Genomic DNA, 25095 nt, shown 5'->3' on the forward strand with positions numbered 1-25095 from the left:
TTTGTCATACGTGTCTTCATGAATAATCATGTCCATTATATTCTATGGGTCTTTCACAAGGTCATTGTAGTCCCTAAGGAAATCCAGCTAGTGCACATAAATAATATTGACGTGTCCACCGACTGATGAGTTCTACTAAATCTAGGAGTAATGATGGAAGTAATGCACTGTTTGTATCGGTTACAGTCAGGAGAGAATATGGTGGCCTCAAATTACATTTGTCCCAATAGAGAAGGAACAGAAGTAAACAGGATTTTGTGGATTATTACTGCAAAATTCCAAGATCAGTCCCCATATCTGACAAATTAATCCCTTTAACTGACAAATTAATCCCCCCCCCCCCCCCCCCAAAGCAGATAACGCCTTAAAGGTACCTTCACACTGAGCGACTTTAGAACGATAGCGATCCGTGACGTTGCAGCGTCCTGGATAGCAATATCATTGTGTTTGACACGAAGCAGCGATCAGGATCCTGCTGTGACATCGCTGGTCGGAGCTAGAAGTCCAGAACTTTATTTCGTCGCTGGATCACCCCCTGTCATCGCTGGATCGGCGTGTGTGATGCCGATTCAGCGATGTCTTCACTAGTAACCAGGGTAAACAAACACTACATACTTACATTCCAGTGTCTGACTCGCGTCCCTCGCAGTCAGCTTCCCGCACTGGCTGTGAAGGCCGGCCGTGAAGCAGAGCACAGCGGTGACGTCACCGCTGTGCTTTACGGCCGGCGCTGACAGTCAGTGCGGGAAGCTGACTGCGAGGGACGCGAGTCAGACACTGGAATGTAAGTATGTAGTGTTTTTTTGCGCTTAGTAACCCGATGTTTACCCTGGTTACCCGGGGACCTCGCCATCGTTGGTCGCTGCAGAGCTGTCTGTGTGACAGCTCTCCAGCGACCACACAGCGACGCTGCAGCGATCGACATCGTTGTCTATATCGCTGCAGCGTCGCTAAATGTGACAGTACCTTAAGTCTAGGGGTCCTATTACAGTTCTGCAGTCTTTAAGGTACCTTCTCACTGTGAAAATGCTGTGATGTTGTTTTTTTGTTTTTATTTAAACTGTGGGCCAAACCAAACTGCACAATAACAACTGTTTATTCCGGTTTGTTGCATTTTTAGTGCAGAATCGCTATCGTATTGCAGCATATAATGTAAATCTCCACTGCTGCTATGCTAACTGATCGATAAATCGTAATTGCATTTTGGGGGACCGATGGGAGCTGCCAACCGTGCGCACTGTCAACTGCTCCATTTAAAAGGACTCTGCTTGAACAGTCATTCTGTGCGGACCAAGTACAGGTGCTCGGTGCACCTTCCCACCTGCTTGTTTTCTCTTTATCCCTTCTCTGTCTCTATAAAGCCAGAACTGTCATAGGCTGGGGGGGGGGGGATAAAGGGATGAAAACATGCAAATGAAAAGGAGTGCTTAAAGGGAGTCTGTCACCACATTTGACCTATCTAAACTATTAATATGGGCATACAGGCTATAGAATGCTGAAGACATTACATGTGTGTCCCATATCTGATGTGCTGTTGCTGATAATCTATCAATTTATATAAGTGAGCTCTTCCAGGCTCTGGGGAGCATGCTGCTTGGAAGATAACTCTGCCTCCAGAGCTTATCTACTATATAATTGTCTAAGGGTCACTTCTGTCTGTCTGTCCAGGATATTCATTGGTCGTGGCCTCTGTCTGTGATGGAATCCAAGTCGCTGATTGGTCGTGGCAAAACGCCCACGACCATTGCCACGACCAATCAGCGACGGGCGCAGTCCGGCGGCAACATGGCCGCTCCTTCCTCCTCGCAGTCAGTGCCCGCTCCATACTCCCCGCAGTCACCGCTCACACAGGGTTAATGCCAGCGGTAACGGACCGCGTTATGCTGCGGGTAACTCACTCCATTACCGCCGCTATTAACCCTGTGTGACCAAGTTTTTACTATTGATGATGCCTATGCAGCGTCAATAGTAAAAGGATCTAATGTTAAAAGTAATAAAAAAAAATAATAAAACATTATATACTCACCTTTCCCGCTCCTCGCGACGCTCCGGTAACCGCTCCATGCAAGCGACAGGTTCTGGTGGCAAGGATGGTATGCGACAAGGACCTGCCATGACATCAGTCATGTGACTGCGACGTCATCACGGGTCCTGCGCTACCAACCCTGGGACCGGAAGCTGCTAAGTGCACCGCACACAGGCAACATGACTATAAGGGCTCCCTCGGAAGGTGAGTATATGTTTATTTTTTATTTTTTAACCTGTGACATACGTGGCTGGGCAATATACTACGTGGCTCGGTGCTATATTCTACGTCACTGTGCAATATACTACGTGGCTCTGTGCTGTATACTACGTCACTGGGCAATATACCGCGTGGCTGGGCGGTATAGTGCGTGGCCATGCATATTCTAGAATACCCGATGCGTTAGAATCGGGCAACCATCTAGTTTTACATAAAGGGGCAGTTACTAATGTGTAACAAGTAACTAACAGAACAGGAGAAATGAAATTACCGTAGTCTTCTTGCAGACACATGTTTTGCAGTTTTGAGCTCTGCTTATTGTAGCAATATTGCAGCCCTGTCTGCTTGTGAGCTGGAAGCTGAAGATGAGAGGAACCTGCAGATGTCAGGTATAATCACACACCGCTCTGCCGCGAGGTCAGGAGATCAGAGAGCGGCCATTACATATCACACTGGGAATGCCCCTTCATTTGAAACAAGCTCTAGAGGCAGAGTTATCTTCCAGGCACCATTCTCCCCAGAGCCCGGAAGAGATCATTTACATAAAGATGATTTCTCAGCAACAAGGCACCTGATATGAGACAAAGGTAGTACTGTTTTCAGCAGCTAGTATGCCCATATTAATAGTTTAGATAGTTCAATGTGGTGACAGATTCCCTTTAAATGTTTGTCCATGCTAAGGGTGCACCAAGCGCCTTTACTTTGTTTGAACAGTCATTGTGTGCTGACCGATGCCCTTTAACCCCTTCGCGACATGCGCCGTACTAGTACTGCGCTGCCGGCACTGCATTAGTGCCAGCAGCAGTACTAGTACGGCGCACCGATCACCGCGGTCTCGCGCTGAGCGCCGCGGTGATCGGGTGCGGGGGTCAGCTGTATATGACAGCTGACACCCCGCAGCAATGCCCACGATCGGCGCTATCGCCGATCGCGGGCATTTAACCCCTCTGATGCCGCTGTCAGTAGTGACAGCGGCATAGAGGGGGATCGCGCAGGGACGGGGGCTCCCTGCGCTCTCCCACCGGAGCAACGCAATGAGATCGCGTTGCTCCGGTGACCCGGAAGGAGTCCCCGGATCCAAGATGGCCGCCGGACTCCTTCCCGGTCATGAAGTGACCTGGCTAGCCGGCGCCTGCTGAGAGCAGGCGCTGGAAGCCAGCTAAGCTGCCTGTCAGATCGTTGATCTGACAGAGTGCTATGCACAGTGTCAGATCAACGGTCTGATCTAATACAGAGATGTCCCACCCTGGGACAATGTTAGAAAGTAAAAAAAAATTAAAAAAAATCCCCAAATAAAAAAAAAAAAACATTTCCCAATAAATCCATTTATTTATGCAAAAAACAAAACAATAAATGTACACATATTTGGTATCGCCGCGTCCGTAACGACCCGCTCTATAAAACTATCCCACTAGTTAACCCCTTCAGTGAACACCGCAAAAAAAAAAAAGGCAAGGCAAAAAACAACGCTTTATTATCATACAGGCGAACAAAAAGTGGAATAACACGCGATCAAAACGACGGATATAAATAACCATGGTACCGCTGAAAACGTCATCTTGTCCCGCAAAAAAAAAGCCGCCATACAGCATCATCAGCAGAAAAATAAAAAAGTTATAGCTCTCAGAATAATGCGATGCAAAAACAATTATTTTTTAATATAAAATAGTTTTTATTGTGTAAAAGCGCCAAAACATAAAAAAAATTACATAAATGAGGTATCGCTGTAATCGTACTGACCCGAAGAATAAAACTGCTTTATCCATTTTACCACACGTGGAACGGTATAAACGCCCCCCCTAAAAGAAATTCAGGAATTGCTGGTTTTTGTTCATTCCGCCTCCCAAAAATCGGAATAAAAAGCGATCAAAAAATGTCATCTGCCCGAAAATGTTACCAATAAAAACGTCAACTCGTCCCGCAAAAAACAAGACCTCATATGACTCTGTGGGCCGAAATATGGATAAATTATAGCTCTCAAAATGTGGTGATGCAAAAACTATTTTTTGCAATAAAAAGCGTCTTTTAGTGTGTGACAGCTGCCAATCATAAAAATCCGCCAAAAAAAACGCTATAAAAGTAAATCAAACCCCCCTTCATCACCCCCTTAGTTAGGGAAAAATAATAAAATGTAAAAAAATGTATTTATTTCCATTTTCCCATTAGGGCTAGGGTTAGGGTTGGGGTTAGGGTTTCAGTTATAATTGGGGGTTTCCACTGTTTAGGCACATCAGGGGCTCTCCAAACGCGACATGGCGTCCGATCTCAATTCCAGCCAATTCTGCTTTGAAAAAGTAAAACAGGGCTCCTTCCCTTCCGAGTTCTCCTGTGTGCCCAAACAGTGGTTCCCCCCAACATATGGGGTATCAGCGTTCTCAGGACAAGTTGGACAAAAACTTTTGGGGTCCAATTTGTCCTGTTACCCTTGGGAAAATAAAAACATAGGGGATAAAATATCATTTTCGTGGAAAAAAAAATATTTTTTATTTTCATGGCTCTGCGTTATAAACTGTAGTGAAACACTTGTTGGTTCAAAGCTCTCACAACACATCTAGATAAGTTCCTTGGGGGGTCTAGTTTCCAATATGGGGTCACTTGTGGTGGGTTTCTACTGTTTAGGTACATCAGGGGCTCTGCAAATGCAACATGACACCTGCAGTCCATTCCATCTAAGTCTGCATTTCAAACGGTGCTCCTTCCCTTCCGAGCTCTGCCATGCACTCAAACGGTGGTTCCGCCCCACATGTGGGGTATCAGCGTACTCAGGACAAATTGGACAATAACATTTGTGGTCCAATTTCTCCTGTTACCCTTGGGAAAAAAAATTGCGGGCTAAAACATAATTTTGTGGAAAGAAATAATGATTTTTTAATTTTCACAATGCTACATTCTAAACTTTAGTGAAACAATTGGGGGTTAAAAGTGCTCACCACACATCTAGATAAGTTCCTTAGGGGGTCTTCTTTCCAAAATGGGGTCACTTGTGGTGGGTTTCCACTGTTAAGGCACGTCAGGGGCTCTCCAAATGCGACATGGCGTCCGATCTCAATTCCAGCCAGTTTTGCATTGAAAAGTCAAATGGCACTCCTTCCCTTCCGAGCTCTGCCATGCGCTCAAACAGTGGTTTATCCCCATATATGAAGTATCAACGTACTCAGGACAAATTGCACAACAACTTTTGGGGTCCAATTTATCCTTTTACCCTTGGGAAAATAAAAAATTTGGGGCAAAAAGATCATTTTTTGTGAAAATTAATAAAAAAAATTTTTTTACGGCTCTACATTATAAACTTCTGTGAAGCACTTGGAGGTTCAAAGTGCTCACCACACATCTAGATTAGTTCCTTAGGGGGTCTACTTTCCAAAATGGTGTCACTTGTGGGGGTTTCCACTGTTTAGGCACATCAGGGGCTCTCCAATCGTGACATGGGCTCCGATCTCAATTCCAGAAAATCTTGCATTGAAAAGTCAAATGGCGCTCCTTCCCTTCCGAGCTCTGCCATGTGCCCAAACAGTGGTTTACCCCCACATATGGGGTATCGGCGTACTCAGGACAAATTGTACAACGACTTTTGTGGTCCAATTTCTCTTGTTACCCTTGGTAAAATGAAACAAATTGGACCTGAAGTAAAAATTTTGTGAAAAAAAAAAGTTAAATGTTCAATTTTTTTAAACATTCAAAAAATTCCTGTGAAGCACCTGAAGGGTTAATAAACTTTTTGAATGTGGTTTTGAGTACCTTGAGGGGTGCAGTTTTTAGAATGGTGTCACTTTTGGGCATTTTCTGTCATATAGACCCCTCAGTCACTTCAAGTGTGAGGTGGTCCGTAAAAAAATGGTTTTGCAAATTTTGTTGCAAAAATGAGAAATCGCTGGTCAACTTTTAACCCTTATAACGTCCTAACAAAAAAAAATTGTTTCCAAAATTGTGCTGATGTAAAGCAGACATGTGGGAAATGTTGTTTAACTATATTATGTGATATAACTCTCTAATTTAAGGGCATAAAAACTAAGAGTTTGAAAATTGCTAAATTGTCATAATTTCCGACAAATTTTTGTTTTTTTCACAAATAAATGCAAGTCATATCGAAGAAGTTTTACCACTATCATGAAGTACAATATGTCACGAGAAAACAGTGTCAGAATCACCAGGATCCGTTGAAGCGTTTCAGAGTTATGACCTCATAAAGTGACAGTGGTCAGAATTGTAAAAATTGGCCCTGTCACTTAGGTGAAAACAGGCTTTGGGGTGAAGGGGTTAAACGATGCTGTCAGATGGACAGCAGCATCTAAATGGTTTACAGCAGTGATTGGAGCTCAGCACTGGTCGCTGATGTTAGACAGTTGCTGACTATATGTAATCTAACCGACATCTACCATGTGTGGAAGAAGTTCAGCTCCTGATCCCCCTTATCACATGCAGACCCCAGTTCCTACCTGGAGCTACGTCAAATAGCGCTAAAGGGGTAAACCAAGTTTATTTTCTGCATGTAATATACACAGCATTCACACGAATTGGGAACAACACGGCATTACTATGCTTCCCTACCAGGGCTGTGTAGCTGGTAAGCCAAACCTCCAAATCAATTTCCCTGACTCCGACTCCTCAGCACTGGTCACTACTGAGCATGTGCATAAAGTGCAGCACAGATTCATATCCACTAAAAGCCAAGACCCTTAGATCAGGAACAGAACAGACATTTATAGGACATTTCATAACTTTCCCAAATTCTTATGAAAACCTTTACAGCAAATCCTGCATTGTGCTACTGTACGCAGTGTATTACGGTATATATTTTTGCAGTCGGTCCATTTTGTACCCTCACCGACTCCACAGCCCAGTTCCCTACACAGCAATGTCCTGGCCCCCGTCGTGTGAAGGGGGTCTACTGCAGTATTTTGTATGTTGTAGAGGAATGGGGGATTTGGATTGGGTAACTGGCTGTTTGTACAACTGCTCTCTAGAGGTACCTTCACACTGAGCAACTTTTGAACGATAACGATAGCGATCCGTGACGTTGCAGCGTCCTGGATAGCGATCTCGTTGTGTTTAACATGCAGCAGCGATCAGGATCCTGCTCTTAGTAACCCGATATTTACCCTGGTTACCATTGTAAAAGTTAAAAAAAAAACAAAAACACAACATACTCACATTCCGATGTCTGTCGCGTCCCCCGGCGTCAGCTTCCCGCACTGACTGTGAGCGCCGGCCGTAAAGCACAGCGGTGACGTCACCGCTGTGCTCTGCTTTACGGCCGGCGCTGACGCCGGGGGACGTGACAGAGACCGGAATGTAAGTATGTAGTGTGTTTTTTTGTTTTGTTTTTTTTGTTCTTTTTTTACATTTACAATGGTGACCAGGGGTAAACATCGGGTTACTAAGCGCGGCCCTGCGCTTAGTAACCCGATGGTTACCCAGGGAGTTCGGCATCGTTGGTCGCTGTAGAGCTGTCTGTGTGACAGCTCCCCAGCGACCACACAACGACTTACCAACGATCACGGCCAGGTCGTATCGCTGGTCGTGATCGTTGGTAAATAGTTTAGTGTAACGGTACCTTAGAGGTTTTCTCCCGTTGCACATTTCTACCTGCCATAAAGTACCTGCTCTATCCCATGCTTTTCAGGTATCATTTATGACTGTCATTGGCAATGGATTCTTTTTTTTTTTTTTGTTGGAGGAGCATGTGAGGGTTTAGGTTTGTGAAACACATTGGGAAATCCGTTGAGAACAATGGTTAACTTCCTGTTAGAAGAATGCCGTCTGCTCAGCAGATCTGTGTCCTTCCTTACACTGCCTCAGTCTGCTGACAACTTTAGGGAAAATAGTGGAGCAGTCCTTGTCAGCACATTCCCATGCATTCATTCCTGAAGTTAGAAATCTCCTTTGGTTTTTTTCTTCTCTTCGTTCGCTTATGATCTGCTTCTGCAGCACCTTTACATAGGAGGCCTGGTAGCCCTGGTTTGGTCACTATCTATGCTGAGTAGTTGTAAAAGAGCTATAATATTTATTTTTCCTAGTGGTGCATACATAGGAAAATAGCTCCTGTAAGGAGCTTGCACACGTGGCACCAGGTTCAGCACTTACCGGACATGTCTGTCTCCTTTTGGTATTCTTGCAGTTAACAGATGGTTAAATTTTCTTGTGATTATTTAAAGTAAATCTGTCTTGACTAAGTTGATTGGATACAGTGGTGTATAAGCCTGGCGTTCAGTAAGAATCCCATCTGCTGCCTATTATAGAACATGAATCCCACACGCGTGGAGAATCCTATATTGTCATCCATTTAATAGCTACATATTGAGGCCGGAGGCCAGTGTCGCTATGCCGCATGCTCCATATTCACACCACATATACGTAAATGAAGGTGTTTAACTACTGAGCATTGCTAAGGCCCTTTTACAAATGTAGGTTAGGATTTACCCAACCTATTGCTATAGGCCCCTTCACATTAAGCGACGCTGCAGCGATACCGACAACGATCCGGATCGCTGCAGCGTCGCTGTTTGGTCGCTAGAGAGCTGTCACACAGACCGCTCTCCAGCGACCAACGATGCCGGTAACCAGGGTAAACATCGGGTAACTAAGCGCAGGGCCGCGCTTAGTAACCCGATGTTTACCCTGGTTACCATCCTAAAAGTAAAAAAACAAACACTACATACTTACCGCTGTCTGTCCTCCAGCGCTGTGCTCTGCACTCCTCCTGTACTGTCTGTGTGAGCACAGCGGCCGGAAAGCAGAGCGGTGACGTCCCCGCTCTGCTTTCCGGCTGGCCGACGCTCACAGCCAGTACAGGAGGAGTGCAGAGCACAGCGCTGGAGGACAGACAGCTGTAGGTAAGTATGTAGTGTTTGTTTTTTTTTACTTTTACGCTGGTAACCAGGGTAAACATCGGGTTACTACGCGCGGCCCTGCGCTTAGTTACCCGATGTTTACCCTGGTTACCAGTGAAGACATCGCTGGATCGGTGTCACACACGCCGATCCAGCGATGTCAGCAGGAGTCCAGCGATGAAATAAAGTTCTGGACTTTATTCAGCGACCAACGATCTCCCAGCAGGGGCCTGATCGTTGGTCGCGGTCACACATAACGATTTCATTAACTATATCGTTGCTACGTCACAAAAAGCAACGATATCGTTAACAATATCGTTATGTGTGAAGGTACCTTATGTTTCCAGAGCACAGCACAGGTATACATTGGGAGGGCTTTTGGGGGTATACCTCTGACTTAGGACACATAAGCATATGGTAGCTATGTTGCCCATAGGCCCCCATGTGGTATGCACTCCCTAAATGCTTCTCCATTTAGCCAGCACAATGGAATCTATGGATACATTTATCCTGGGAGTTTTTCTGGTGCATGCCCAAAATGCACAGTGAGAATTATTTCTGAAAGTCACCATCGGACATATTTTAACCTCTTCACTACCTCTGACATACATGTATGTCAGATGATGTCCCCAAACATAATGGCTGCCATCAAGTGCCTTTAACAGCTGTGGGTGGATCGGAGCTCCTTTTGCCTGATGAACAATTAAATCCTACTGTCGGACAGTGTAATTTCACACACGCCGACTGAAAGCACATCACAAATCCTACCCATCGGCTCCTTTGTCACGTGATCGCTGGGGGCAATGACTGTCATTCACTGGAGATGGTGCCATGTACAGCAGAAATCACGGCAAAGTATAGCTTGGATGATCGCAGCTTCAAGTCTCCTAAGGGGACTATTAAAGACTGTGTGTGTGTGTGTGTGTGTGTGTGTGGTGTGGGGGGGTGGGGATTAAAAAAATAAAAATAAAACACAACTTAAAGGGAACCTGTCACCCCGAAAATCCCGGGTGAGGTAAGCCCACCGGCATCAGGGGCTTATCTACAGCATTCTGTAATGCTGTAGATAAGCCCCCGATATAACCTGAAAAGGGAGAAAAAGACGTTATATTATACTTACCCAGGGGCGGTCCCGCTGCTGGTCAGGTCGCATGGGCGTCTCCGGTCCACTGCGGCGCCTCCTATCTTCTTTCCATGACGTCCTCTTCTGATCTTCAGCCACGGTTCCGGCGCAGGCGTACTTTGCTCTGCCCTGTTGAGGGCAAACAAAGTACTGCAGTGCGCAGGCGCCGGGCCTCTGACCTTTCCGGCGCCTGCGCACTGCAGTACTATCCTCTGCCCTCAAGAGGGCAGAGCAAAGTACGCCTGCGCCGGAGCCGTGGCTGAAGATCAGAAGAGGACGTCATGGAAAGAAGATAGGAGGCGCCGCAGTGGACCGGAGACGCCCATCCGACCTGACCAGCAGCGGGATTGCCCCTGGGTGAGTATAATATAACGTCTTTTTCTCCTCTTTCAGGTAACATCGGGGGCTTATCTACAGCATTACAGAATGCTGTAGATAAGCCCCTGATGCAGGTGGGATTACCTCACCCGCGATTTTCGGGGTGACAGGTTCCCTTTAAAATCACCCCCCCTTTACCCCATTAAAACAATTGAAAAAATGCACATATTTGGTATCATTTAGAAAAGTCAGAATTTCAAACTATAAAATTAATCCTATATGTAAACAGCGTATCGCAAACAAAAATAGAAATCCAGAATTGTGTTTTCTTTGGAGGCCATCAAAACATCATATCCACCCCAAAGTGTGTCATTAGAAACATCAGCTCAGCGTGTAGATAAGCACTCCCCATCCATATCCCGAAAAATGAATACGTTACGGGTCTCAGAAAATGGCGACAATAACCATTTATATTTTGTTTTACGAATTTCCAATTTTATTTATTTTTTCGCCACTTGCATAAAAAAAAAAAACTGTATCATCTACGTACTCTTACTGTTCTGTGGAGTCACATTGTAAGGTCATTTTTATCATATAGTGAACATGGTAAACAAAAAGTCCCCCAAAAAACAATTGTGGAATTATACTTTTTTTCTTTTTTTTTTTTTTTTTTTTGCAATTTCATCGTACCGTACTTGGAATTTTTTTTTCCTGTACACTGTGGTAGAAGAAAGATGTCATTCAAAAAAACTCGGGCACAGCCACAAAGCCTCTTTAAAGTGGTCTGGAGTGGTTGACCTTCTAATGTGTATGGGGGGGTATTCCACTTCCCCCTACAGATATCCGTGACATGAAGGTCAGGTGGTTTGGATCCAATCTCCCAACTTTTCTTATTCCCAGGATGTAGGCAGTTGCCATGTGTGTCTGGTTGCCTTGTTTCACCATGAAACATCTGGTATGCTTGTGTATGGCCAGCCCAATACCCTAGCCTTACATGGCATAGCGCAATGGTAAATGAATGCTCCGTAACAGATCTTTAAGTAGCATCTTTATAGGTTGTTCTTGAATTTAATAGTGTATATTTGTCTTCACGCTTGTGTTATAACGTTGCATCATTACCGATGATAACTTTGTATCCTTTTTTTCTTCTTTAGCTCCAAAATCTGGGCATTAACCCAGCTAATATTGGCTTTAGTACACTTACCATGGAGTCTGACAAGTTCATCTGCATCAGAGAAAAAGTTGGAGAGCAAGCCCAAGTAGTTATCATTGATCTGAACGACCCCAACAATCCGATTCGTCGGCCAATATCTGCTGATAATGCAATCATGAATCCCGCCAGCAAAGTCATAGCGTTGAAAGGTATTTATCGCCGTTTGATTTTTGTTGCCATCTGTATGAAATAAAGCAGGAATGTCCAATAGATGACAGTTCAGTCCTCTTAATGAAATAGCAGATATTGTTAAGATAATCTTGCCAATCCTTAGAATGATAGGGCTACTTTAAGAACTCCGGCTGCTTCAAACTTCTCTGCTGCACGGCAGTTCTTTTGTTGTCCCGCTGTGCCAGAAATGTTTCCTAGCGTACATGTTAGTCGTATGCTCTACTGTGTGGAGGGTGTCTTCCATATTGGACAATCGCTTTTATACATCTGTGTAATGTGTTCTTCAAAGGTTTTTAAAAAAGAAAAAATTCCATTCCAGATAAAATTAATAAAAGAAAAAAAATCTTACATATTTATTGATGCAAACGCCAAATATACTCAAATAGACATAGCAGTAAAGTGTAGCGGCACACGCGTGCCAGGAGGTGTCCTTCAGTGTAAAGAATCCCCTGCACGTACACGTCTGGTCCCGCTGCTCCCATCCTATAACCTACTCAGGGCTGGTCTTCTGATCACGCTAACAAGTTTGCCCATTTAAGGCGATTTTCACATCTGCGTTGGTGACACAATCACAAAACACATAGCTTTTGACACAAGCCTATTTATTTATTTATTTTTTCATTTGAAAGATCTGGTAGTGTTGTCGCAACCACTTAAGGCAAAAATCACACGCTTGTGTGTACAGATCCTAATGTGGAAAGTCTCCTGAAGGCATCTAGAAAGTATTATTACCGCAGTGTCCTCTACTGACTCAATATACAAATTACATAGAGTGTGTGTGTATATGTGTGTATATATATATATATATAACATATTTATGAAAACAGCATTTACAGCGATGACAACACTTATTGATAAGTTATTCTTGAATGTGATCCTTGATCTTGGTGTCTCTGAACATTGAATGGACATGTAAACCATAAGGCTAGGAATGCACCGCGACCTGATACTGTTTTTAAGGAAATTCTGAAAAGTTCTTTAATGCGTTCTTATAGTTATACTAACCTGTACCCTTCTGCTTATTCACTCACGGTTGTGATGGTGCAGATGAGATGTGGGCAACACATTTCCAATGTTTTGTTTATGCCCGATGGCTCTCGCTTGTACCATTACCACCCCATGTGAATGTGCCCTTATGTATTCTTTCATGCAAAGCACTTTTTAATCCAAAATAAAAATGTTGTTCTATGAAATCATGTTTTTTATTTATTTATTTTTTACAAAGATTTAATTTTGCATTGCTTTTTGTTACATTTTAATGCTTCTTGTGTGTATGCAGATGGTGAGTTATCTCCTATTACATTGTATAAGTCATCATCCTGTAAATATCAAAAGCTTTGGTCACTGTTTCTGTGAGTGAATGACAACCTCTAATAATGGAGAAGCTGAACATTCATCCCCTACTCTGTGCAATGCAGTCCACCTGTATATTAGTATACACTGGGTGCTTCGGCTAGGTTTACACTTTCTTTGGAAGTTCTGTCTCAAGCTCCGACCCTTCTACTGGGGAAGAAGGGCTCAGATTGCTACTTTTTTCATTGTTTAAAATGATGTCCTCTTGAACAGAAACCAATTGGTTCCCACTATATAAAGGGGGAAAAAACACAGGGCTCCCCCCACGCTCGTATGATCCTAAATTTAACTTAATTCTTGAAGTTTGAGATGGTTTCATTAAGCCAAAGTCATATGTAAAATACATTTATATTTTAACTTAAAATATAGTCAAATATAAAGACCTCCTGCATATTAAAATAAACCACGCAGAAACAATTGTAAGCTTTTTATCGGCTGGATGGTGACTTTTACAATGTCTATTTCGTAGTGTTTCCCTTAGTGTGCTTTATATCCCCCCTTCATATGCTTCACATAATGTTTTGGGTAGAGCCCCAGTTAGTCCTGTTCAGACGCTCCTCATCACTTATTAATGCAATTCAGCTATTTAAGGTTTTAGAGGCAATGAAGCGGTAAGGCTCGGTCATCTGCGACCTTTTTGGACTGAGTTGATAGTGTTTACATCGACCAGAATTTAATATGAGTTTTCTGACTACAATATGATACCCTTGATAAGACTCTTCCACCTTTTTAGATGTTGAATTTTCTTTTTAATTTCCCAACTACAAGTTTCTTCCAAAGCCTCATGATCGGGGGTTCATTAGGGACAAGGATAGGATCCTATCTAGTTACTGGTTTCCTAGTTGGTCATAGCTACTTCCAAACCTTTGTGTTTTGAAGGTGTATTCCTATGTAATGAAACAGGTCAGTGTTATTAGGATAAGCCTTTGCATTATGCTCTTTGGAGACCTCCACCAGTTCTGAGACTGATAGGGCTGAAACCGTTTCCTGTGCAGGGGAACCGTTCCATGTAGGTGAAATGGGCCACCTGATGGAGCACAATCTGAGCCTATGGTTTTATACGTTATACTGCATTGGCCTTCTCTTACTAAGTGGCTCAGGTGCTCGACATAAACGCTTTTTTTTTTTATTTGTGGATTTGGACAAAGGCCCTGACGAAGACATGAATGCGAAACACTTATAGATTTACTATCTTTCCCTGGAGCACAATTTTAAAGATGATATTTATTTATTTTTTTTGCCGTTTTGTTTGTAACCCTATAGACATACTAATGCGCATGATTGCCAGAAAGTCAGTGTGGAGCAATTTTTTTTTTTTTTCAATAGGTTTTATTGCAGTTGGGCTTCACTTATAAATCTATGTAAGAAGGCCGCCTTACACCATCATTGGGATGTCTGTGCTGTGTATACGCGAAGAAAGTTATCTAATTTTAAATGCAGACCTATACCAAAAGACACAAGTACATCAAAGCCTTGGGTATTCGACTAATGTTGGCTGAACCCACTGATATTGATGGGTTTGGGGGTGTCGGCCAACTGATCGTTTGGGAAGATGTCAATCAGGCATGTCCTTCGGACTGCTGATCACTTTGTTCTCCTGGAGATGAGCCACTTGCAGAGATGTGTCAGCAGCTTTGTCATAGAGAACTCTGAGGACTCCTGTGTATAGGAGAGACAGCCGAGATGGCAGTCGGCCAAACGATCAGCCAAAGCATTGTTTGGCCAACAGCCATTTAATGTGTACGGCCAGCTTAAAGGTACCGTCACACATAACGATATCGTTGCTTTTTGTGACGTAGCAACGATATCGTTAACGAAATCGTTGTGTGACAGCGACCAACGATCAGGCCCCTGCTGGGAGATCGTTGGTCGCTGGGGAAAGTCCAGCACTTTATTTCGTCGCTGGATCACCCGCTGACATCGCTGAATCAGCGTGTGTGACGCCGATCCAGCGATGTCTTCACTGGTAACCAGGGTAAACATCGGGTTACTAAGCGCAGGGCCGCGCTTAGTAACCCGATATTTACCCTGGTTACCATTGTAAAAGGTAAAAAAAAAACACTACATGCTTACATTCCTGTCACTTTCCTCAGCGTCAGCTTCCCTGCGTCCCCCAGTGTCAGCGCTGGCCGGCCGTAAAGCAGAGCACAGCGGTGACGTCACCGCTCTGCTTTCCGGCTAGCGTTCTTACACAGTGCAGGGAAGCTGAGGCCGGGGGACGCGACAGGAATGTAAGTATGTAATTTTTTTTTTTTTTTTTACTTTTACAATGGTAACCAGGGTAAACATCGGGTTACTAAACGCGGCCCTGCGCTTAGTAACCCGATGTTTACCCTGGTTACCCGGGGACCTCGGGATCGTTGGTTGCTGGAGAGCTGTCTGTGTGACAGCTCTCCAGCGACCAAACAGCGATGCTGCAGCGATCGGCATCGTTGTCTATATCGCTGCAGCGTCGCTTAATGTGACGGTACCTTTAGGGTACCGTCACACAGTGGCATTTTGATCGCTACGACGGCACGATTTGTGACGTTCCAGCGATATATCCGTGACGTTCCAGCGATCTCGCTGTGTCAGACACGCTCCTGCGATCAGGGACCCCGCTGAGAATCGTACGTCGTAGCAGATCGTTTGAAACTTTCTTTCGTCGTCTAATGTCCCGCTGTGGCGGCATGATCGCATGGTGTAACAAAGGTGTGCACGATATTGTATACGATGTGCGCATAGTAACCAACGGCTTCTACATCGCACATACGTCATGAAATTATTGCTCCAGCGTCGTACATTGCAAAGTGTGACAGCAGTCTACGACGCTGGAGCGATATTATTACGATGCTGGAGCGTCGCGGATCGTGCCGTCGTAGCGATCAAAATGCCACTGTGTGACGGTACCCTTAAGGTACCGTCACACTGGATGATATCGCTAGCGATCCGTGACGTTGCAGCGTCCTGGCTAGCGATATCGTCCAGTGTGATAGGCAGCAGCGATCAGGCCCCTGCTGTGATATCGCTGGTCGGGGCAGAAAGTCCAGCACTTTGTTTCGTCGCTGGCTCTCCCGCTGACATCGCTGAATCGGCGTGTGTGACGCCAATTCAGCGATGTCTTCGCTGGTAACCAGGGTAAACATCGGGTTACTAAGCGCAGGGCCGCGCTTAGTAACCCGATGTTTACCCTGGTTACCATCGTTAAAGTAAAAAAACAACCACTACATACTTACCTACCGCTGTCTGTCCCCGGCGCTCTGCTTCTCTGTACTGGCTGTGAGCGCCGGGCAGCCGGAAAGCACAGCGGTGACGTCACCGCTCTGCTTTCCGGCCGTTGTGCTTACACAGGGCAGAGAAGCACAGCGCCAGGGACAGACAGCGGTATGTAAGTATGTAGTGGTTGTTTTTTTTACTTTAACGATGATAACCAGGGTAAACATCGGGTTACTAAACGCGGCCCTGCGCTTAGTAACCCGATGTTTACCCTGGTTACCGGCATCGTTGGTCGCTGGAGAGCTGTCTGTGTGACAGCTCTCCAGCGACCAAACAGCGACGCTGCAGCGATCCGGATCGTTGTCGGTATCGCTGCAGCGTCGCTTAATGTGAAGGGGCCTTAAGACTTTGTTGCTGTTGTATTTACTTTGAAAATCTGCATAATCCTGATATGAATCAGGGCTGTGGAGATGGTAAGCCAAACCGTTGACTCAGACTCCTCAATTTCCCTGACTTCCGACTCCACGACTCCGGCTCTGACTCCCTCATACATGCCTCACTACTGAGCATAGACCTAAAGTGCAGCACAGATTCATCTCCACTAAAAGTAGAGATCGTTAGATCAGGAACAGAACAGACATTTATAGGACATTTCATGACTTTCCCAAATTATGAAAACCTTTACAGCACATCCTGCATTGTGCTACTAGACCCAATTTATTATATATTTTAAGAGTTTGTCGGTCCATTTTATACCAACTCCACCAAAATGGACACAGACTCCACAACTGTGATGAAATGCTTCATTTCATAGAATAGCATATATTTTTTTTTTTACAGTTCTGACATGGATTTTGAAAATAAGTACATCAGGTCTAAGATCTATTTAAAAATGTTTTGTATTCTCATATGAATGCAGAGGCCTTTTATTACTCTATGGTACTGTTCCTCTGTTAATCCTATTAATAAATTATGAAAAACTGGTGATATAGTTTTCAAACACTGACATTGTCCCATCAGAGTTGACAGGTCAAGCTGTTTAGGGGAAGTATGCCTTTGTCATGGAAACCGCCAAGTTCAGTTTATTGTATTAACGGAGGAATGGTACAACCTACTGTTCTGATTCTATATAGCTGGCATGGAGACCTAGGTTCATTTCTTGCTTTCTAAATCCTGTACAGTTCATGATAACGCCCTACTTCTACTAGTAACCCATGTAGATGTGCTATATTGTCCTTCATATTTCATGCATACTATTAAGCAATCCCTGCATGTGCTGCAGCTGTCGTACAGCCTCTGGACATGCAGTCTGTGACTCAGAGTATCCGATCACTGCGGACATACTGTTAGCGCCCGAGCATGCTCAAATAACACCTTATTAGAGCGCGTTCGCTCATTACTACTAGTGAAGCTTTGCTGGAACCCTTCTGTGGATCCTGGCAAATTAGGAGTAGTGGGAAGTGTGAGTAAAAGTACCGTATTTTTCGGACTATAAGACGTACAAAGGTTTTAGAGGTGGAAAATAGAGGAAAAACTATTTGCAGCAAAAAAATGTGGTAAAATATTTAATAACATAAATAACATACTATTATATGTTGTGTTATTATATATAATAGTATGTTGTTATGTTGGAAGCTGCGGGTAGAAGATGGCGCTGCGGGACCAGTGTGGTGTCTGTACAGCACTATATGAAGACGCTGGGGGGGGTGAGTATAAGAATGGGGGCACAGGGCTTATATTTAAAGCACCACTCCAGCACTGAAAAATAACACTGGAGTGCTGCTTTAAGATCCCATGGGAGAACTAAAACTCCCAGCATGTCCTGCAGACCCTATGGCATGCTGGGAGTTATAGTTCACCACAGGAGTGGCAGAGTGCTTTTTTTATGTGTTGTAATTCATAAACTTTTAATTAATTCTTACTTGTACAGGCTGTGCTCAGTGCAGGTCCTGCAGCCAGCCACACTAGAAAACTGAAAGTCACTCTACAGCTGACAGGCCCTGTGGTGAGGTAATGAAGGGCTGCAGCATCACATGACCGCACAGAGCCCTCCCTCTTATTGCCGCTCCACAGGTCGTGTAAGGGAGCTAGCTGCATTGTTTCTAGTGAGCTGTCTGCAGGACCTGATGACAGTGAAGAGGGAGGGCTCTGTGCTGTCATGTGATGCTCCAGCCCGCCCTCTTCATGACCTCTCACAGGTCCTATACGGGGACACTCACTCAGATTAGCAGGAGGCTGTGCTATCAGCTATGCGGCGATCCCTCCTGTGGCTCCCTGCTCCTGCCCCCTCCTCCACTGACCACACGATCTCCCCAGCCACTGCAGGAATCCGGTGCTGGGGAAACCATGTGTGTCTGCTGATTAAGTGAAGGAATATTCATTTGCTGCTCACTGCTTAGCGCTGACATGTTTGTGAGGAAGCGGCTAATGAATATTCATTCACTTTAAGCATCGGGACCACGTGGTTTTCCCAGTGCCGAGCGGCGCCATATTCCTGCCTCCTGTGAGTGAGATCTTCGGACCATAAAGCCGCACCCCACAATTTCCTGCCAAATTTGGAGAGACAAAAGTGCGTCTTATGGTCTGAAAATACGGTAAATAATTTAACTGTTGAACTTAACCCCTTTCTGACCTCGTACTGGATAGTACATCCGAAGTCAGATCCCCCGCTTTGATGCGGGCTCCGGCGATGAGCCCGCATCAAACCTGGGACATGTCAGCTGTTTTGAACAGCTGACATGTGCCCGCAATAGCGGCGGATTATATTGATTCACCCGCCGCTATTAACTAGTTACATGCCGCTGTCAAATGCTGACAGCGGCATTTAACCAGCGCTTCCAGCCATCCGGCCGGAAATAAGCGCATCGCCGACCCCCGTCACATGATCGGTCCTTGAGACCTCTATGGCTAATGATCCCGCCTAGCTGTAAGCACCACCCTGTGGTCGGCGCTCATAGCAAGCCTGTTATTAAGCTACATTGCAGCGATCTGATGACCGCTGCTATGTAGTAGAGCCGATCGAGAGTTCTACCAGCTTTTAGTCGCCCATGGAGGCTATTGAAGCATGGCAAAAGAAAAAAAAAATTAAAAAAAAGTGAAAAAAATATAAGTTTAAATCACCCCCCTTCGCCCCATTCAAAATAAATCAATTAAAAAAAAAAATCAAACCTACACAAATTTGGTATCGCCACATTCAGAATCGCCCGATCTATCAATAAAAAAAAAAAAATTAACCTGATCGCTGAATGGCGTAGTGAGAAAAAAAATTGAAACGCCAGTTAAGTTTTTTTGGTCATGGCGAGATTGCATTAAAATGCAATAACGGGCAATCAAAAGAACGTATCAGTACCAAATTGGTATCATTAAAAATGCCAGCTCAGCACGCAAAAAATAAGCCCTCACCTGACCACAGATCACGAAAAATGGAGACGCTACGGGTATCGGAACATGACGCAATTTATTTATTTTTTTTAAGCAAAGTTTGGATTTTTTTTTTCACCACTTAGATAAAAGAGAATCTAGACATGTTTGGTGTCTATGAACTCGTACTGACCTGGAGAATTATAATGGCAGGTCAGTTTTAGCATTTAGTGAACCTAGCAAAAAAGCCAAACAAAAAACAAGTGTGGGATGGCACTTTTTTTGCAATTTCACCGCACTTGGAATTTTTTTCCTGTTTTCTAGTACACGACATGGTAAAACCAATGATGTCGTTCAAAAGTACAACTCGTCCCGCAAAAAATAAGCCCTCACATGACCATATTGATGGAAAAATAAAAAAGTTATGGCTCTGGGAAGGAGGGGAGCGAAAAACGGAAAATCCCAAAGGTCATGTAAGGGTTAAACAATGCTCTGTTGTGGCCAACTGTTTGAGACCAATGCAAATTGTAGTTTTCACAAAGTTTACTGCTTTAGTGTATATAGTGGCAGATTGCCATTTTATTTTATTTTTTTTTACAATTCATCGGATCACTCTCCATAACAATATAGAGATGATACAAAGTCATTTCTTGCCATGAAAATAAACTTCATAAAAAATACCCATTTTCACTGCATATCTGCCCAGTCTCCTTCGAATTATATCCGCTGCTTTGTCCTTGTTAACCCTTTCTCCTTAGTTGTCATGTAAGCAGGTATAATTCAATCATTTCAGTGAGCTCATTTTCTCAGGAGAAAGTGTAAACTGGGACGAGGCATTTGATGTCCCTCTGTCATGCTGATTGAATTGTCAAGGAGGGAAGCAAAGAAAGCATTTCTCTCCAAGAAAAACATTAAGAAGAAACTGATATCTTGCAGGGTGTACAAGGATTAGACTGCAGAGTACTAGGGTTTGTTTAGACAGTCTAGAATAGTGTTCCCCAAATCCAGTCCTGAAGAGCCACTAACAGATTTATTTCCGGATTTCCTTAATATTGCCCAGGTGATAATGCCATCGCCCAATAGAATACTACGGAATTCCTGAAAACATGATCTGTTGGTGGTTGCTTCTGTGGACTGGAGTTGGACCACTGGTTTGGAAGATCTAGAAGAATGATTGTCTGGAGAATAAATGGTGAGCTTTACTATGAGTCCTGTGTCATGCCAACAGTAAAGCCTCCTGAGACCATTCATATATGGGGCTGCTTTCATGCAATGGTGTGGGCTCACTCACAATCTTGCATAAGACTGCCATGAATAAAGTGGTACCTAGTCATCCTCCAAAAACAACTTCTAAAGGTACATGATTTATTTGGTGCTTTTTTCCAGTATTCTAGAGCACCATGCCACAATGCAAAAGTGATAATGAAGTTGCTCGGTGAACAAAACATTGACATTTTGGATCCATGGCAATGAAACCTCTCCGATCTCGAACGTGTGGTCAGTCTTCAAAAAGTGATGGACAAACAAGAACACTGAACTTGTGATACACTTCCAGCACTGATTAGACAAGAATAGGTTGGCATCGCTTTGGATTTGGCCCAGAAGCTGACATAAACCTGCCAGGGCGAATTGCAGAAGTCTTGGAAAATAAGGGACAACACTGTAGATGTTGAGTCTTTACATAAACTTGAAGTATTTGTAAATAATATAAAAACTGATAAGCTTATAATTGTACTTCTGTAACCACAGAAACGTCTCGCTAAAGATCGAAATACACTAAAGCAGCGAAATTTGCAAAAAACAATGTTGGTATCAAAACATTTGGCCTCTGTTGTTTTACATGAATTGCCTACACATAAAGCCAATGTTGGAAGCTGAGTGCATACTTTTTCATAAGTGCTAGTGCTGAGCTGTCACCACCGCTCCAAATATTTTACAGTTCTGCTTTCTTTCATTTGTGTATACATCAAGCTTGGGATAGAATTAAAGACTGAGTAAAGGTATCTTCAGACAACAGATTATTTCTCTATGTGAAAAAATTTCACACTAATCCATTGGCAGAAATCCAAGGCTGACCCTTTTGATATGCCACGGATCTATTAAATGAGGTTAATCCAAGTGTGGTTACCTTATGTGTTTTATTTGCAGAATCTGTTGCCATTGACATGTCGCTTTCTCCCCACCTCCGTCCCCTCATCCCACAATGCTGATTTTAGATATCGTTAGATATTCTTTAAAAAGGACTTTTGACTGGATTTTTTCCTATTTAAATGGCCGACCTCCTTTAGTTGCTGCTGTTCCATGGCCCTCATCAGTCAAACCTGGTTATAACAGGTGCACATTTTCCTTTGAACCAACAAGGTGTCTACCACAAACCTTCTCTGTGGGCATTGTCTTTTTCTCCACTGTGTGGCCAGTGTCCTAGAAGGGAAGACTTGTATATTAGCCGCTTTTTATTACTGGTGTGCATAACTTTGGAAAGGAGGGCTCAAAAGTAAAGCTGTTCCAGTAGCGGTGCAGCAACGGCAACTGGGGGAGGTACTTGGTTTAATTTAACAAATCCAGTGACATGTCCGCTTTAACCCTTTCCCATGCCAAGATGTGAATTAACATCCTGTTAAGGAGTCTGCAGGTGTGGAAGGGGTTCCCGCCACATACCTCAGATACTGGCTGTTTTACAGAGCCGGCATCTGTCTCTTAACAGCTGCAACTGTAGCAGAGTTCAGGCCACGGTTTTGACAGGGACTTTTAAATGACACTTGTACCCATGTGCTCTGCTTCCCATCAGCCCTATACACACCATTGCAGGAGACCGATGCATTACTATGACAGCCGTCATCTCTGGCCTCCTGTGAAGTGCTGCCATAGGCTGAGCTCCATAAGAAACCATTTATACCATATACAACAATACTGTGGTATATAGTATAATCTAGGGGTCCCCAATCTTTAGCTTGTGGGCTCATGATGTGCGGTTTTTAGTGGTCTGCCAGACTGGTGCTTTAGCATTAGGTTATGCAAAGTAGGTCTAACAAGATCTAGTAAGTTTGGTGACTTTTGTCCTTAGTTCCCCACAAAAGATTAGATATGGATGCTTACGTACTGGCTTTGGGGGTTTAGAGCAGGGCCGGACTGGCAATTCTGGCAAACGCCAGAAGGGCCTTTCTTGTCATGGGCTTCCTTATCTGCTTTTACGTTGTTAATAGAATCGGTGATCTCAAGACACCCATACTGACTCTTGTCACTTACCCCAGCATGCCACGGGTATCAATAGAAATATTTACATGTTTAATGTATTTGTCTATATTTGCCCCGTATTCACATTTAAAGCGCCATGGAATAAATGGCGCTATAAAAATGTATAATAATAATAATGATAATAATAATGGTCTTGTAGAAAATCTTTTTTCCTCCATCCAGGGTAATATTAGTAATATATCCCATCTGGTTCATGGGGATGGGGACAACATGGGCCTGTGTGATTTCAAATGCCAGGACTGAATTTCAGCCCCAGTCCGTACCTGGTTTAGAGATAAATGAAGTATAGTAATCTGGAGTTAAGATGATGCTTCCAAATAGAGGGGAGCTGGAAGCTGGATACTGTAATGTGGTGGGAGCACTTGATGTGATAATATGGAATGAGTGTAACCCCTGGGTGCAGGTATGTTGCCTGTGTGATCTCTGTAGGAAAGTTATGGCTGTCGTCATACTGGTAATGGAGGCACTGGGTGTCACTACTTTGACAGTGATGGGAGCTGGATGTCACTATTCCAGGGAGGTATGGATGTGGCTCATGACCCTGTTAGAGCTGGATGAGTCTCTCCGGGTAAGATGGGTTTGCGACTTCTGGCATACGCATTTTTTTTTTTTTCTTTGCTGGCGTGCTGCTTAAAATTCTAGTCCCCTGACTGATGCTGTCCTTGGCGTTTTTGCTGTCCCTCTGTGTCCTGCAGTTTGTGACCTGCCGGCTGCTCCAGTGTTTTCATGGAGGGAGCCAGAAGTCACTAACCAGTATAAGGGTGCGTGTCCACTGTCCAGATTACATCCGAATTGAACACTGCGTACAACCCGCAGCGTCTAGATGTTACCGCATAGTGGAGGGGATTTTATGAAATCCCGTCTCCACTATGCGTGCGAACACACATCCGGCGGCCCTGCGTTTACGGATATGCAGGGCGTCTTTTTAGAACGCAGCATGTCTTTTTACCTCGCGACGACGCTCCGTCGCAGCAAGGTAAATAACGGCCCTATGTATGGGGTGCAGAGATTCCGGATGTGTGCAATTAACACATCCGGAATCACCGCGAGTACAGAAGGGGGCGGCGCTATGGGCGGAACGGGTTTTCCGCTCCGTCCAAAGCGCCGTTAATCTGGACGGTGGACATGCACCCTAGTCTGATTTCTTCATCTGGCTCTCATAGACTTTAATTGAGAGCTTGTGATGTAACATCTGACTTCCGGACGCTCAGAAGCTGTGCTCACAAGATGGTGCTGCGGAACTGGAGTGGTGCCAAAAAGCGGGTGGAGATGCCTGAGGGTAAGTATACGATTGGGGCAGGAGCGTTGTGTTTAATGCACCACTTCATCTGTGGGAATAAAAAAAACAACTCTGGAGTGGTACCTTGTATTAAGGAGACTAAAAATAATATACAAAAATAAATATATTCATATCACCACCCTTTTCTCCCCATTAAGAGGAAAAGTTAAATGTCGGCTCTATTAAAATATGGAATTAGCCTAGTCGGTAAATGCTGTAAGGAGGGGAAAAATCAAAATGCCAGTTTTAGGCTATGTGCACACGTTGTGGATTTGCTGCGGATCCACAGCGTTTTTTTGCTGTGCAGAAACGCTGCAGATCCGCAAGTGATTTACAGTACAATGTAAATCAATGAGAAAAAAACTAAACACTGTGCTAATGGTGTGGAAAATTCCGTGCGGAAACTCTGAGGATTAAAATAAATAGCATGTCACTACTTTTTTGCGGATCTGCAACGTTTTTGCACCCATTCCATTATAGAAATCCGCAGGGTTAAAAATCCGCAGCAAAAAACACGAAATCTGCACAAAAAACACGTCAAATCCGCACCTGCGTTTCCTGCCAAGAGATGCAGAATCCGCACCAGAAATTCCTAAGGCTAATCCGCAACGTGTGCACATAGCCTTGGGCTATGTGCACACGTTCAGGATTTTTCATAGTTTTTCACTATAAAAACATAAAACCGCAAAAAAAAAACCTGCATACATTAAGCATCCTATTAGAATGCAATCCGCAATTTTTGTGTACATGTTG

At 44.1% G+C, this 25095-nt stretch overlaps 1 protein-coding gene across 3 annotated transcripts in view; it reads left to right on the forward strand.

Moving 5' to 3' along the window:
* The window catches only part of CLTC (clathrin heavy chain), an 84685-nt gene that overhangs the window by 19741 nt on the left and 39849 nt on the right, over window positions 1-25095 (forward strand). For all 3 annotated transcript variants that reach the window (XM_069757187.1, XM_069757184.1, XM_069757186.1), the window contains exon 2: window positions 11671-11878. In XM_069757187.1, coding sequence (XP_069613288.1) covers window positions 11671-11878 — 208 coding nt within the window. The remainder of the gene's footprint in view (window positions 1-11670; window positions 11879-25095) is intronic.

This window comes from Ranitomeya imitator, chromosome 3 (assembly GCF_032444005.1).
Source record: "Ranitomeya imitator isolate aRanImi1 chromosome 3, aRanImi1.pri, whole genome shotgun sequence".
NCBI lineage: Eukaryota > Metazoa > Chordata > Amphibia > Anura > Dendrobatidae > Ranitomeya > Ranitomeya imitator.